The following is a 16,378-nucleotide window of genomic DNA, read 5'->3' as shown; positions in this document are numbered from 1 at the left end:
AAACTTTTGTTGCCATTATTGTAATTACTAATATCATTGTTAATTTCCATTAAATTTGTAAGAAACTATTACTTTTATTCAAAGACAACTTTGGCTTTCATCCTTTCGGGGTCAATAAAATAAGCACCAATTAAGACCCAAAATTGTGTCAAAAATTGTGTCCCCTTGTGTCAAAATTTGAAAATTTGTAATTAATATTTCTTTTAAATATTTTGTGGGACTTTGTTCTTTTTTTACAATGGTAGGTGTGATCAGCAAAATAGGACTTCTTACATTAATACAAAATGTTCCACAACTACAAAATGGGGACTTTTATTCAACAGTACTTAATACACCAGGCTGGCAGAATTGTTAGCCTCTTAGACAAAATACTTAGCAGCACTTCTTCTGAATCTTTATGTTCTGAGTTCAAATCCTATAGTCTTTGTCTTTCATCCTTTTGGGATCAATGAAATAAGTACCAATTGAATACTGGGGTCAGGGTAATTGACTCCCTGTCTCCCCTCAACATTTCAGGCCTTGTATCTACAGTAGAAGGAATTAGTATTATCATTATTAATATTATTGTTAATTATTAAATTCAACAAGACTTATAATTGTTAGGAAGGCTACACCCTAGCAGAATCGTTAGCACATTCTAAGTTCAAATCATTGTAGAAATCAACTTTATCTTTCATCTTTTCAGGGTTAATAAAATAAAGTACCAGTCAAGTGCTTGGGTCAATCTAATCAACTAAACTTCTCCCCCTAAAATTGCAAGCCTTGTGCCAAAATTTGAAACAATTATTAGTATGATTATTGAACGAGTAATGGCTGTGTAGGCACAGGTGTGGCTGTGTGGTAAGTAGCTTGCTTACCAACCACATCGTTCTGGGTTCAGTCCCACTGCATGGCATCTTGGGCAAGTGTCTTCTATTATAGCCTCGGGCCGACCAAAGCCTTGTGAGTGGATTTGGTAGACAGAAACTAAAAGAAGCCTGTTGTATATATGAATATGTATATATATATATGTGTGTGTTTGTGTGTCTGTGTTCCCCCCCCACACACACACACATTGCTTGACAACCAATGCTGGTTCCCGTAATTTAGCGTTTTGGCAAAAGTGACCGATAGAATAAGTACTAGGCTTACAAAGAATAAGTCCTAGGGTTGATTTCTTTGACTAAAGGTGGTGCTCCAGCATGGCCACAGTCAAATGACTGAAACAAGTAAAAGAGAGAGAGAACAGCATATGCCATCAAAATGACACTGGGTTATAAATATACAAATCCCAAGATACCCACCTGATAAAAGTACACTAAGCATATATATCACACCATATGTGCATGATATGGTGACCTCATATTAAGATAAGCAGTGCACGATCTTACAAGTAGGGCCCAGTTAGAATTTTCTTCAGGTCGAGAGCCCATCTCACTCAAAAGGTCCCTGAAAATGGGTTGTTTAAGGATGATGAATGAAACACCCACATTTCCAAAGGTGAAATATTCAAACCCCCAAAGAATTGCTCTCATCAGACATCTATGATGCTCCCCAAGTACTTCTGTTTATGACCTGAGATGCACATATTGTCAGCCGTGTTGAACTGGTTACAGTCAAGCAACTGGCAAGCAAATCTGTGGTTCAAAGGATTAGCTGTGGAACATGCCATCATTCTTGCCAAGCTCTGTTTTTTCACAACCTTATCGATGTTAACAATTGCAAATAACCTCTACAAGCTGATGCTTATGCCTTTAGCATTCACATTACTCTGTCAATTATAATGCTTCTTCATTCACATGAATGAACCATGCATTATCTTATAACTTCAAGATTTCAATTATGTGATAGTTTATTTTTAAAATGGCATTGTAGGGTAGGTGTGAAAGGCCAGATCTGGCTAATTTGAACATCAGAGGCAGAATATTTGGGCTGGATATGGTCAGTTTAAATGCTAAAGGGTTATAATATCTTGTCTCACCAATTGTGCTTCTATCTATATCTCTTAAATTATTAATCTCCACAAAGTAGTGTATGAACTCATTAGGATGAACTTGTTAGTCATATATATATATATATATAATTATATCACTCAGTCCTTCTTTAATATGAGGTAATTGTCTGCTGCCCATTCCTGAAATAGTTTTGGCAGCAATTTTCCATTCATTAATGCTAATTATTATTTTTCTTTTGATACACCACCACTAGAAGTTAGGTCTTTGTGAAACAGCCAAGATAGATTAGCTAATTTCAACAGTGTATGTGTGCACACATACACACACACACTCACAGGTGGGAAGAAGGATTATATGTTCACATAAGAGTAAATTGCAAAGGAGTGTGTGTGCGTATGTATGTATGTACGTACATACATACACACATCATTTTAACCCTGAGAAGCTGTTCAGCCTGATTTATCAACTTATCCATTTCATGCTAGAGAAGCAAAACATCTTTTCCCTTCAAGAATACATTTTACTATAGCTATTGGGATTCAGGTTTCTTTATTAAAATTCTAACACCCTCATTGTTTTTGTATCTTATAAGCAGTAACTTTATCTTCTCATCTGCAGAGCCTTAATTAGTCTTTTGACACCAAAGGGGAATACCGGTGACTAAACAGGAGCCATTTTAAATATTATGATTTAATTATACTTGTTCATATCAATATCCTTTGACAAAGCAAGTAGCTCTATTTGTTTTATTTGTTTGTTTTTAATGGGAGGAATTTATGCAATTAAATTATATAACAATATATAGAAAGGGGTCATTGATAGTGTAGATTATATGTTATTCAAAGTCCATATATATACATTGCTAAACTTATGATCAATCTTCTTTGAGGGTGTTCTAATAAATATTTATGCTGATTATATCTCATCTTAAATTGATTTGCTGTCATACTAAAGTAATTTATTCCGTTCAGGTCAATGTTAGATGTGACAGTAGCTGTAAAGACAACTAATTTTTCTAGGTTCTTTTCATTTTATTGATCTTTGGAGGAATTAAAGATTAATGACAAATTCAATTATGATATGGTTTGAACTCAGAACCTTGGGGAAAACAACTACACAGAAGTTGGAAAATTTAATGTCTATCACCTTGCTGTGTCATCTATCTAACATAATTTACAATCTTAAATCTTTTGAAATTATACATTCTTTTAATTGTAATCATGTCTTTACATAAAGTGTCTTTAACTTTCTCACCTTAAATGTTAAATCATGACTACTGTTAACTTTAAACCCTTAAAACATGACCTTCAGATATTATTTTTGAAATGAAATGTTGATCTGTCTAAAATGCATGTACATAAATTTGATATTGTCTCTTGCTTCGGGTTGTAGTTACCAGTGAAGACATTTCCCATGTACGTATAGTAGAAGTGGCTCATGACAGCAATGGCTCATTAGGCTTGAGTATTGCAGGTGGAGTTGGCAGTACACTAGGGGACACACCAGTTGTTATAACCAATCTATATGCTAATGGCCCTGCAGCACTTACAGAAAAATTGAAGGTAAGATTTCATTAAAAATTCCATATTAAAGCAATCACATCAGTTATTTAAAAACACAAAAACCTATTAAATAGAAACGGAGGGTTGCTTACTTTGTGATGACAACAATGTCACTAAATCAGTAATATTACATATCAACATTACATGTCTCTGATGATTTGACAATGTAGTTTGGTTATATAATTTATTTCATTAAATAAATAATTACACTTTGTTAATGAAAGATACAGAAGAATGTAACTAAATGTTTTATAAACAATCTCATGTTGTGTTTTGTGTGTGTGTGTGTGTGTACACACACACACATATACTTCTTTGTGCTTTTAATTCAAGCTTTATCTTGTGCCTGAGTGCATATATATATATAATCATCATCATCATTGAATGTAATGTTCACTTTTTCATTCTTACATGGGTCAGACAGAGGTTAACAAGGCAGTTTTTCTGTAGCTAAATGCCCTTTCTATTACTAACCCTCACTTGTTTCCAAGCATGGTAATATTTCCCCATAGTCAGACATCTTCTCGCAGAATATTGGAACTGAACAGCACTGTTTGTATGACAGTGACACTCATTTACGACTACCCTGTGATGTCAAGAGAAAGACATAAACATACGTACATATATATATATATATATATGATGGACTTATTGTAGTTTTCCCCTAACAAATCTGCTCATAAGGCTTTGGTTGGCCTGGAGCTACAACAGAAGAGACTTGCATTCGGATTGAACTCAAAACCTTCTTGACCACATAGCAAAACCTATATATATATGTATTACTTTATCTTTCTAGATTGGTGACCAGATATTGGCTGTCAATGAAATGTCAACTAAGGGTTTGACCCATACAGAAGTGGTTAATATGCTGAAGGACACCTCTGCCCCTGTCATCCTTACTGTAACCCATGGTATGTAGTCAAATTTTCTTCCATACTTTTATCTTCCCCCACTACCCGTAACACAATTGCTGATATAATACTTTGTGTTTTAATTCTCTCTACTGATATATATATATATATATCAGTAGAGAGAATTATATATATATATATATATATCAGTAGAGAAAATTATATATATATATTATATATATATATATATCAGTAGAGAAAATTATATATATATATATATATATATATATACACACCATAAAAACCCGTGTAAATTGTGCACCTTTGTAATTTATGCAGGTGATTTTCAGGATAAAATTTGTTAAAAAAAGCTTCTCATGTAAAATTTGCACCCGATATAGCCAGGGGAAAAAGGTTTTCAATTTAGTTGTATTTAGCATAATTTCACTTACTTATGATTAGATTTTATAAAATTTTCATTAGATAAAAGTAATTTCTGTTTAACAGGTATCACATTGAAAGCTATTAAATTACAAAGTGTTCGTGTTGTTTATAATAAACTTTATTATACATTTCTTGCCCACAAGAGATTATGTCTAATCTTTAGCATACTGCTGTATGTCTTCTTAAATCATGATAACAGGAAAAGTTGTTGATAAGTATTATCAACAAAAATAAAACTGATAAATATGCACAGGTGCTGCAAATTAAGTTTAATTACCAATAAACATCAGCTTGGCTGACACTTTACTCAACCGATAGTGGAAGGTGACTGATCAAACTGATTATGTAAACAAAATTCTTTTCAGCCTGTTCTTGTCAGAACCTTTGATATGGAATATTGAAACTTTATTCCCTTTCACACTTATAAAATGTCGAGCAAACTTTAAAATTTGTTATTACCGTTATTGTCAGTATGGGCAGAACTTATGAACTGTTTACTGCAAAGGAGAAATTAGATATGTTGAATATGCATTTGAACATGGCAATAGAGCTGCCAGAAGGCACTTTAATGTTCGAAATTAGTGCAGACAGTACAACAAACTTAAAACTGTGCCCAGTAATAAACACATAAAAATAAAAAACATACAATCAAGATTATGCATATCATTACATTTTTTTTCAGTCAGGGATATCCATATCATTATGTTTGTCAATGGTGCTCCATTGTGATAGGTAGAAAACTCCAAGCGATGTAAAATATGGCCTGGACCGTATTTACCAGCATGAATGTCAGACTTTAAAAAGTAGTTAACCATTTAATGGTTTTTGTAAATTTATACAGAAAAAGGAAGCATTATACCATCCAGCAACTTCATATTTAAGCCATTATTTTTTCTGTAAAAACCTTTCCTGGCATTAAATGAGTCAACTTCTGGTATGAATGTTTACATTTTGTAAGTAAAAAAAATTTCAAAAAATTCTGGAAATGATCTATTCATGTAATTTACACACCCACTAAAGTTTATTTTTATTTTTGCAAAAACAAGTGCGTAAATTACATGGGTTTTTGTGGTATATATGTATATGTGTGTGTGTGTGTGTGTTTAATTGATATGTCTTGTATGTTCAGATATCCAAATAAACTCTGGCCTCATCAGCCTATGTGCATGAGCCAGACTATTTAATAACATCTTATTCTGTTCTCAAAACACAACATTTTAAATGATTTTGCTTAGAGGAGCAGGGGATTAGTCAGAAGAGGAAAAGCAAAACCCAGTTTTTTGCATGACCTGAAAATTATAAATCAACATAGTTCAGGAGATACTTCAAGTATCCAGCCATGACCATCCCACTGTTTTATTACAGTCACAGTCTATCTAGCTCTATGTTATCCTTTGATTCCTTCCTTTTGTAAATATGTTGCAATGGAATTTGAGTGGGATTTGATTGTTATTGTCAGTAGATTGAGCAAACGTGTAGAGATTCTTCCATTGGTCTGGTTTAATCAGATTTTAGTTCATATATATATATAGCCTATGTATATAGTACAAGGAAATCAGGCTAAAAACAATGCAAAAAGTATTTCAAATACGGAGATAGTATATTTACTATATATATTTAACAATGTAGAAGCTGTAAAAAAAATAACATTAATATATTTTTTCTTAACTAAAACACCCCAAAAAAAGCTGGTGACAGGATTAAGCAAGGTAAGATGTTTGTTAGATTTCCTTCAGCTCTGCACATTAGGAACATAGACCCTACTGACTGTAGATACCTCACTGTGTGTGTGTCATATAGGAAATAGAGGTTCACAAATGTTTGTAAGGCAGAAGTTGGGAGGAAATGAAGGTTAAGTGTTGTAAGCCCCTCCTCTGTGAGCTGAAAAGTAAGGGAGTACTGCCACCTGTATAATTTTTCTTTCCATCACTGTCTATATGTGTGTTAAGGGCTGAATATGATGCATTCACATTACACTACAAGGTTTTATTAACACATGGTTTATCATGTAATGTAGGATAAATTTTACACTTTCACTATTACATATTCCAACTATATAATTTATTATTAAAACACTGTTATAATTCAATCATTGTTTCACGTTTTTTAAATGCTGTTTCTCATTGCCTGATACATAATGGGATGTTGTGCATGTGTATTTAAGTGGTCTATTAGTAATTAATTTAGAAGCAACTTTGAGTAAACAAGCTAATATAGGAAAGTAATTGAACCTATTTCTTATTTGATCTATAAGATGCTGAAAAACACTAAAATGTCTTTTAAAAATGTGTTTATGTATCATTGCTAATTCAGAGTACCATTAGTGGGATACCATCGTAAAACCTTACAAAGTATGTTTGTTTTGATGGCAAAAAACATTAACTCTATTTGTTTCAATGTTTGCTTTCCAAATTTGCATACATGCTGCTGAAAGAGTTGGATTTTATATATGGTTTTGCTTTGTCTGAAAGATGCTTTTAATTGTGTTGGTTATGACATTAATTTTCAAAATACTGTGTTCTAAATATATATTTATGCAGATTATATCTTGTCTTAAATTGATTTGCTCTCATTCTAATGTAATTTATTCCATTCTGGTTTATGTTAGATGTGACAGTAGCTGCATAGATAACTAAATTTTACTAGGCTATTTTGTTTTATTGATCTCTCATTCTGTGAATTATTGTTCTATTTTCAGGGAACTAATATTGCTTGTGTTCTGATAATTAGAATTATTACTGAGTGATAGCATTTTAGTGAAGTTTAGTCAGTGTTGAATAGCTTGTTTTGAGGAAGTTTGTGCAGAAAATTTCCTGTTGTATGTCTTGGGGGAAAGTGTAGTTTTACAATAACAAGGATTATGTTTTCGATCTGGATTGTAACATTGTTTAAATACCACATGAGCCTTACTCAGCTGTTTTTGTCTCTGATAACTAAATGGTTTATTTGAAGCAGCTAGATGCTAGTTTGTTATTATACACATAGGGCTATTCTATTGAAATGAGGCTTCATAATTAAATATAGCTTATATTTTCTTACCTAAATTTGTAGGTATATTTATGAGAACATATGTCAAGTTGTTGGAATTGAGATTTATATATTGTATTGAATCATTTGATCTAAAGTTGCTCATTAATATTTCTGGAAAGGATGGAGAGTTGCGGAAGAGGTTACAAGATGTGTTATGAAACATTTCAGACAAAGGATACTAAAATAAGAACAATAATAAAGCGCTAAAATGAGGAGCAAATATATAGCGCACGTATTTATTTGGCAAAAAAATTAAAATACCATCCCAAAACATAACAATGGAAAACTGATTGTTTTCTCTAAAAATGCTACCACTGGTAGATTGGGATTTAAGTTTTAAAGTACATAAACCAATTTGAGATTTCTGCTGAGTCTCTGACTCCAATGTTTATGCCGAAAAGTTCAATATTGTGCTGTTGTTTTTTATTTACATTATTGTTACAGAAGATAATTTACTTTGTAGTATTTATTATTATTTCTATGTCCTTATCTGTGATACTGAAGTTGTATTTAATAGAATCAAAAGCCTTTCAAAATTGGATAATAATTAATCTGGATAAAAGCATATTTTTGATTATCATAAACATTTCTACATTGATTCATTATTGATGTGCTGATGTCCCAAAGATATTAATGCATCTTTTCTGGATTTTGTCAAGGCTTACTAACTCTTCCTACTTCTATCTTGCTTTGATTTATAAGTCCATTTCCAGAAGTATACATAAAGTTTGGTGTATGAACTTAAATAGTAATTAATGTAAGGTATTTTGAGTGTAAGAATTTCTACTCTTATCATCTGTATTCAAATTTGGAGCTGTCTTTAGCCTCATCTCACACACACATATATACACACACAGACACCTATCACCAGTTAGTCTTCTGCTACCCATCACCTCTAAACCCATTTACTGTTTCATGCCACCCTTGAAATGAAGGAAAATATTTGGATCTATCTTTACACTATCCCTCTACTGCCATCTTATCTCACTACCCTCTCCACAATACCTGAATAACAAGGAATAGCATTGATTCTATTATTATTCTCCACTTACCCCTTTGTAATGCCAGCCAATCACTCCCTCTTGCTGAGACCATTTGTTTTGATGGCATCATTCTTACTATTGCCATCTGAACTCCTAGCCATTCTCTCTCTCTCTCATATCAATTGTCCTTGCATAAGTAACAATCATGCTCTCTTACTGTCAATTATTTCTACAACTACTCTTCACATCATATCCTTTCTCTTGTAGCATCAAATGTGATCTCTGTCTGTATCTCTCTCCCATTATCTTCTGCCATTTCTCTCTCACCATTTTCTACAATAAAAGGCGGTGAGCTGGCAGAAACATTAGCACGCCGGGCGAAATGCGTAGCCATATTTCATCTGTTGTTACGTTCTGAGTTCAAATTCCACCGAGGTCGACTTTGCCTTTCATCCTTTCGGGGTCGATAAATAAAGTACCAGTTTCCCATTGGGATCGATGTAATCAACTTAATCCCTTTGTCTGTTCTTGTTTGTCCCCTCTATGTTTTGCCCCTTGTGGGCAGTAAAGAAATACACTTTCTACAATTAGCCTTCCCTCTCTCTCCCTCTTCCCACTACTAGTTACAATACTAGTCTCTCCTACTTCTCCTTGCTCTTCTACAATGTCACTCCAATCACTTTGTTTCCCTCTCCACCACACGTCATATTCTAACTTCTTTCTCCCTCTTACCTTAATTCATCTTCTGTAAATTCCCCTCCCTTGTACCTTCTGTCTTTTTGATTTTCTTTGCATGAAACACACACAATTTGTAGCAAGTAGCTTTAGATGGAAGCAGTTTTACAATCCTTTTAAAACAGAAAATCCCCTGCCACTCTTATAATTATTATTAAGATAGTGAACTGATAGACTTGTTAGCACATTGGTCAAAATGCTTAGTGGCATAACTTCTGGTTCTTTAGGTTAAGAGTTCAAATTCCACTAAGATCAGTTTTGCCTTTCATCCTTTTGAAGCCAATAAAATAAGTACCAGTTGAGCACAGGGATTCAGTGTAATTCACTTGCCCACGCTCCTTAAAATTGTTGGCCTTGTGCCAAAATTTGAAACAATTCTTATTATTACTCTGATTGTGCAATTTAATATTCAGTTCTTTTTGAATAAAAGAAGGAAAAATCATTTAATTTAATTTATGTTATTTTAATTTTGTAGTTATACAATTATGTTTTCAATAATTTTTCATTCTTCATTGAATCTAAAAATTGAAAAATGTCAATATGTCTAATTACAAAGGAAAAAGCTGGGTTTTATTTTTTAATTCCATTATTAAAGATTCTGTATCTGTGTTCTTAATAGCTGATCATTTAATCAAAAGGGTAATCTGACAATCTGAATCAAAACTAATAATAATGATTCTTTCTACAACAAGTGCAAGGCCTGAAATTTTGTGGGGAGGGGCTAGTCAAGTACATTGATCCCCAGTGCTCTTAACTGGTATTTATTTTAACAACCCCAAAAGGATGAAAGGCAAATTTGAGCTCAATACACAAAACTTGTAGAAATGCCACTAGGCATTTGTTTAGATCAGTTACAACTCTGCCCGTTTGCCACCTTAATAATAACAACAAAATAAGGATATTTGTTGTTGTTATTATTACTGCTAGCATTAGTGCATCAGGCAAAAATGCTAAGCAGTATTTCTTTCAGTTCTCTACATTCCAAGTTCAAATTCCACTAAAGTCAACTTAGCCTTTTATCCTTTCAGAACTTATCAAATACTGGGTTCAATATAATCAACTAAACCCATTTCCCTAAACTACTCACCTTCTACCGAAATTTGAGATCGTTACTATTACTTATATTAATTAGAAATTCTGTTGTTGTTGTTTAGGCAATGAGCGGCAGAATGTTGGACAAAATGCTTTGCAATATTTCTTCTGGCTCTTTATGTTTTGAGTTCAAATCCTACCTGGATCAACTTTGCCTTTCATCCCTCTGAGGGTATACAAAATGGAGTACAGATCAAGCTCTGGGGCCAGTGGTATTGACTAACTGCTTCACCTCAAAATTACTGGCTTTGTACCTGAATCAAGTACCAGTTGAGCACTAGGGTTGATATAGTCAGCGAGCCACTTCCCCTAAAATTTCAGGCCTTCTACCTATAGTTGAAAGATTTACTACTACTACTACTAAAGATATTTTAAGATAATAATTTTTGTTGTTATTGAAGGTATATTATTGTTGTCGTTTGTCTACATATCGCAATAACAATCCCTGAGTATCACAGAAAAATCAGTATCACAGATTTTGATTTTTAAGTTTCTAGTTTCATTGTAAAATACCTTTGTAGTTTAGATTCTCTCTACTTACCATGAAAATAATTTATCATCAGTTGGCTGACATTGGGAAATAACTTGTTTGCTAAATCCTAACATGAAGAGCCCAAAACCTTTAGTTTGAGTCATTGGTCTGGGGTGTCATTTACTGAGACATACAAAAGGTCAAAACACTGGTGTTTTAACCCTTTCGTTACTGTATTTATTTTGAGGTGCTCTGTGTTTCTTTCAATTACTTTAAATATAATAGAGAATTTCGTAAAATAACTTGGTTATCATTTAGCTAGTGTTAGGAACATAAATTGTGACTAAGGTTTGGTGGAAGATTTCAATTCAAAACTTATGAAAACAAGACATTTGGACTCAGAGCCAGAGCTGGTTTCACCCGGGTTGGTAACGAAAGGGTTAAAGGAGTTGTTCTCCACTGTGGAAATACAACAGCAACTAGCGTATTCTCATTGAATCTGCTGGTACATATTAAAGATGAAAATTTGGAAAGTTTGCAGAAAAAACAAAACAAAACTTCTTTATTTATAATTAATTCATTTATTCTGTTTATGTTGTTGCCATCCTAATTAGGTCGTAGTAGAAGTAGACTGAGAGTCCCAGGTAAGCAATGAGCACAACTGCAGATTATCACTCTTTAACTTTTATTGTTACAGCTAAACTGTGCAGCTCACTGCTTCAAATGCACTACTGCACTGCAACAAATAAAAAAATATACTAACCTCACTAAGACATGCATGCAAATTGTTCTTTATATTTTGCCCCAGCTCAATCCAGATTGAGCAGACTTGATCAAAAGGCTTCAAGTTGTGACCAACGCATTTTGTCTCTCTTTTTCTCTTTCAGGAATAGTGTGACCTTCTTCATCTCTGACTACATTATCCATTATGCATTCTTTTATAAAATAATAGCTTTGTATAAGAAAGATTTAGCTGCTATGTCTAGCAGATCAGGCAAGCAAGTGGAGGCTTGTAGTTGTTTAGTGTCAGGTGAGGCCTGTAATCAAAGGTGATGTTCCAGCTATGACCATCCCATCTATCTCCTGGTTTTTGTATCTAGGACTACATTATGTAATATGAATTTAGGTAGATGGAAACTGTACAGAAACTCAACACCTCAAATGTATTGTACCAGAAATTTAAAAGGTTCAGCTATGTCCCGTTGTATATTCTGAACAGTTGAGCTGCCTACTTCTTGCATTACAGTGTCCAATGGGCAACTATTTCACAGATACTTGTAGCCTTAACATAAACCCCAGACAAAATCTGTACAACAAAGCACAATGTGTCATAGAGACTTTGGTGCCATCCATCTGATAGTGCAATCTACACATTTTCCATCTAGCCAGTTTCAGTCACAATGCTTGTGTTGGACACAGGCTGTGGGTGAAAACACTTGCCCAAGGTGTTATGCAGAGTAGTGAGATGTAAATTTTTTAACCTCTTAGCCATGTAGCCATGAACATGTATGTGTACATACATACACAAATAGATAATACTGGGTTTTACATTGTTTTCTGTGAGTACATTATCATACAAATTATGTTACTAGATTACTAAAGAGTAGGATATGAAGCATTAAGAAACTTGTCTAAGAGGACAGCATGTTGTCCACTGTGATTCATAACCTCTGCATTCCGTCTCCATGGTCATCATCATTACCACTACCATCATCATTATCATCACTATTACATCATCACCACCACCACCATTCCCTTTACCACTCCTGCATGGCTTTCACTCCATTTAGTTCATAGTCATGTATACAATTTAACAAATGAATTTGTATATATATATATATTATATATCATCATCATCATTGTTTAATGTCCATTTTCCATGCTGGCATAGGTTGGATGGCTCCAATCTGACCTCGCAATATTTCTACAGCTGGATGCTCTTCCTAATGCCAACCACTCCGAGGGTGTAGTGGGTGCTTTTTACATGCCACTGGCACGATGGCCTGTCAGTGGGTACTGGCATCAGCCAAATCTGGATGGTGCTTTTTACGTGCCACCAGCACGGAAGCCAGTCAGGTGGACCTGGCATGAACCACGTTCGTATGGTGCTTTTTACGTGCCACCAGCATGGGAGCCAGTCAGGAGGCACTTGCCACAGCTACGATATTGGTTTTACTTCATTCAACAGGTCTTCTCAAGCATATCATATATATATATATATATATATATGTATGTGTATATATATATATATAATATATATATATATATATATAGATATATATATATATATATATATTATATATATATATAATGTTTGTAGAATATTAATGATATTATAGATAGTAGCACTATTAACATCTGCATATACATTGTGTAACAATAGTTCAGTAGAGCAAGGAAACAATAAAATAAAACTAAATGCTGCATTCACCCAGATCAAAGCCTACATTTGGTCATGCAGTGAAAGAATACAGTAAAAATTTGACTGCTGAAATAATAATAATAATAACTGTTGTGATTGACCACTAGAGATTACTTGATTGAGCTGACTTATGATCAAAGGCATTCCAGCTGTAACCAATCACCTCCCTCCCTCCAACCTTTTGTTTTGCCTAAATATAATGTATCATCATTCAATGTGTCTTTCTTTTCTGAAACAATAAAATATGATTGAAAGAAGACATGGCTGTTATTTCTAGCCAGTCATCATCCAACCATGTAGAGCCCTTTCATAAACTTAACCAGTTCTAATTCTAATATTTATTTATAAGCAGCTCATTAGTGGAGTTGTTAGAGCACTGGACAAAATAGCTTGTAGTATTCATTCCAGTGTTCTTAGTTCAAATCCCACCAATGCCAACTTTACCTTTCATTCTTTCAAGGTTGACAAAGTAGAATACCAGTTTTGGATGGTAGAGCATCAGACAGAATGCCATGTGATATTAGTTCTGGCTCTTGGTATTGTCAGTTCAAGTCCCACCTTATCCTACATAAGTAGTAGATTTAATTCATCATGTCGTTTAACTCCACCAGCACCTGGTTTTTGAATGTCTTTAACGGGGTCCACTCTGTTGCAAGCATCAGTATCAGAGGCCCTGTAAAGGGTCTTTGGGCCCTGTCTTCTTCCATGTGAAGATAAACACCTCACTCATATACTTTTTTGTAATTGTTTACTTACAGGAGAAGATAGAAAAGTGAACGTTAACGGTCGTTCACCTTCACGTCCACCTAGTGAAACAGCGTCGTTCACTGACGAAGCCATTGAAGAACTTTTAGAGAGTCATCAGTAAGTAGAAACAGTTTCCTCTTTCCAACATTTATTTTTTTATCTAATTCTTTTTTAACCGTGACTTATGATTGTATGCTCCCCCTCCCAACCCTTGTCTTATCAGTTTGAAAGTGGAATAAATTGGTTTGTCATCATCATCAACAACAACATTTAATATCTGTTTTCCATATTAGCATGGGTTAAATTGCTTGACCGGGACTGGCAAGGCCAAGGGCCACATCAGGTTCCATAGCTTGGTTTCTACAGCTGGATGCCCTTCCTAATGACAACCATTTTACTGAGTGTACTGGGTACTTTTTATGTGACACCATCACCAGTGCTTTTAACCCCTTACCCGGCAGAAACGAATATATGCGTTTTGACCGAAATCGTTTTTTTCTATCTCTGGCGAGTTAACTCGTCAAAAGATAGATTCGCCAAAATCGACAGCAAACGAGTTCCTTCGTCTAAAAATGGGTTAACTCGTTTCTGCCCAAAGCGGTAATTTAAAATCAATATTATTGAATTAAAATTCATAATAAATAAGGTTTGAAATATACCTCGAAATCACCATTCACAACATAGTAAAATAAAACAATTAAAAAATATGTCTGAAAAAATACATTTATTTTCAAAATAATTGTTGGGTAAGGGGTTAACATGGTATCCTATAGTGGGTACCAGAACTGTGATCTTTCAATGCAGAGAAGTAGTGATTTGACTTGGAGATACTCCTTGATCATTGAGCTATGCATCCTGTTGAGTAACATTACTCCAGGGACCCTTTGGAGGAACTCCATTTTGACCACTTCTAGGTGTCACAATGAAAACACTTGTGCTGTGATTCCCTGTAATACTAGTATACTAATAATTTTTTCTACTCAAGGTACAAGACCTGAAATGTTTGAAGGAGGGGGCCAGTCAATTAGATCGACCCCAGTATGCAACTGGTACTTAATTTATCGACCCCAAAAGAATGAGAAGCAAAGTCGACCTCGGCCGAATTTGAACTCAGAACATAACAGCAGACAAAATACCACCAGGCATTTCACCTGGCATGCTGACGATTCTGCCAGCCTGCCACCCTACTAATATATTAATAATAACTCACCTCTGAAGTAAAGAAATTATGTAACTAATAGCTGCTTTTGTTCATGTTTCAGATTGGATGATCAGATAGTACGGTTAATTGTGTTGGAACGAGGAGCAGAAGGTTTAGGATTTTCAATAGTTGGCGGTCGAGGCAGCCCACATGGGGATTTACCAATCTATGTGAAAACAGTGTTTGCAACAGGGGCTGCTGAAGCAGATGGGCAACTGAAGCGTGGAGACAGAATTCATACAGTAAATGGAGTCAGCCTCGATGGTGTTACTCATGAAGAAGCAGTTTCCATTTTGAAGAATGCACAAGGGAAAGTTACACTCACAATCACCTCCTAAAAGATAAAGCATTATATATATATATATATATATATACACACACACACACAGGCACACACACACATACATAAAAATGTGAAGAAATATCCATTTGTTTGGAGCATTATGGACCATGCTTTATATGTTTTAGTGGGGGAGGGGAAAATAACCAATGGAGAAATCAACAATAGAAAAATTAAAAATTATTCACATATTAACTAAAAAAATTAAAAAATTAAAAAATGGAGAAAAAAATGTTGTTTTAAAATTTTATTTGAAAGACAAATATCCGGAATATGCATTTTATGTTGGCGATAAATTTTAATAATTTAACTCTAAAATTGTAAAAAATATTAAAAACAAAAACAGCTAAAAAAAGGGTCACAAAAAAGAAGAAATTTAATTTTGTCATCCACTGGAATATTTTCTAGGCTCATTTGACTTCACTTTTGTTACCAAAGATAATTTATAAAATTCTAAGGTAAAAATAATAATAACAACAATAATAATAATAATAATAATGATAATGATAATAATAATAAACAAACAACACAGGAGAAGAGACACAAAATGAACTTGAAAAACAAA

General features: G+C 33.9%; 1 protein-coding gene across 12 annotated transcripts in view; it reads left to right on the top strand.

Annotated features, from left to right (window-relative positions):
- LOC115223391 (multiple PDZ domain protein) overlaps window positions 1-16,156 on the top strand; it is a 758,365-nt gene extending 742,209 nt beyond the window's left edge. For 8 of the 12 annotated variants that reach the window (XM_036512481.1, XM_036512487.1, XM_036512482.1 and 5 more), the window contains 6 exons: window positions 3,327-3,496; window positions 4,293-4,407; window positions 6,480-6,500; window positions 11,718-11,747; window positions 14,284-14,389; window positions 15,535-16,156. In XM_036512481.1, the coding sequence (XP_036368374.1) occupies window positions 3,327-3,496; window positions 4,293-4,407; window positions 6,480-6,500; window positions 11,718-11,747; window positions 14,284-14,389; window positions 15,535-15,811 (719 nt within the window). In that variant the 3' untranslated portion in view covers window positions 15,812-16,156. The remainder of the gene's footprint in view (window positions 1-3,326; window positions 3,497-4,292; window positions 4,408-6,479; window positions 6,501-11,717; window positions 11,748-14,283; window positions 14,390-15,534) is intronic. The other 4 variants (XM_036512491.1, XM_036512483.1, XM_036512484.1 and 1 more) reach the window with 4 other exon arrangements.
- The last annotated feature ends 222 nt before the right edge of the window (window positions 16,157-16,378 follow it).

The sequence above is a fragment of the Octopus sinensis genome, linkage group LG23 (genome assembly GCF_006345805.1).
Source record: "Octopus sinensis linkage group LG23, ASM634580v1, whole genome shotgun sequence".
Classification (NCBI taxonomy): domain Eukaryota; kingdom Metazoa; phylum Mollusca; class Cephalopoda; order Octopoda; family Octopodidae; genus Octopus; species Octopus sinensis.
Note: the sequence above shows the minus strand (reverse complement) of the source record. Positions and strands in the feature narration are given on the sequence as shown.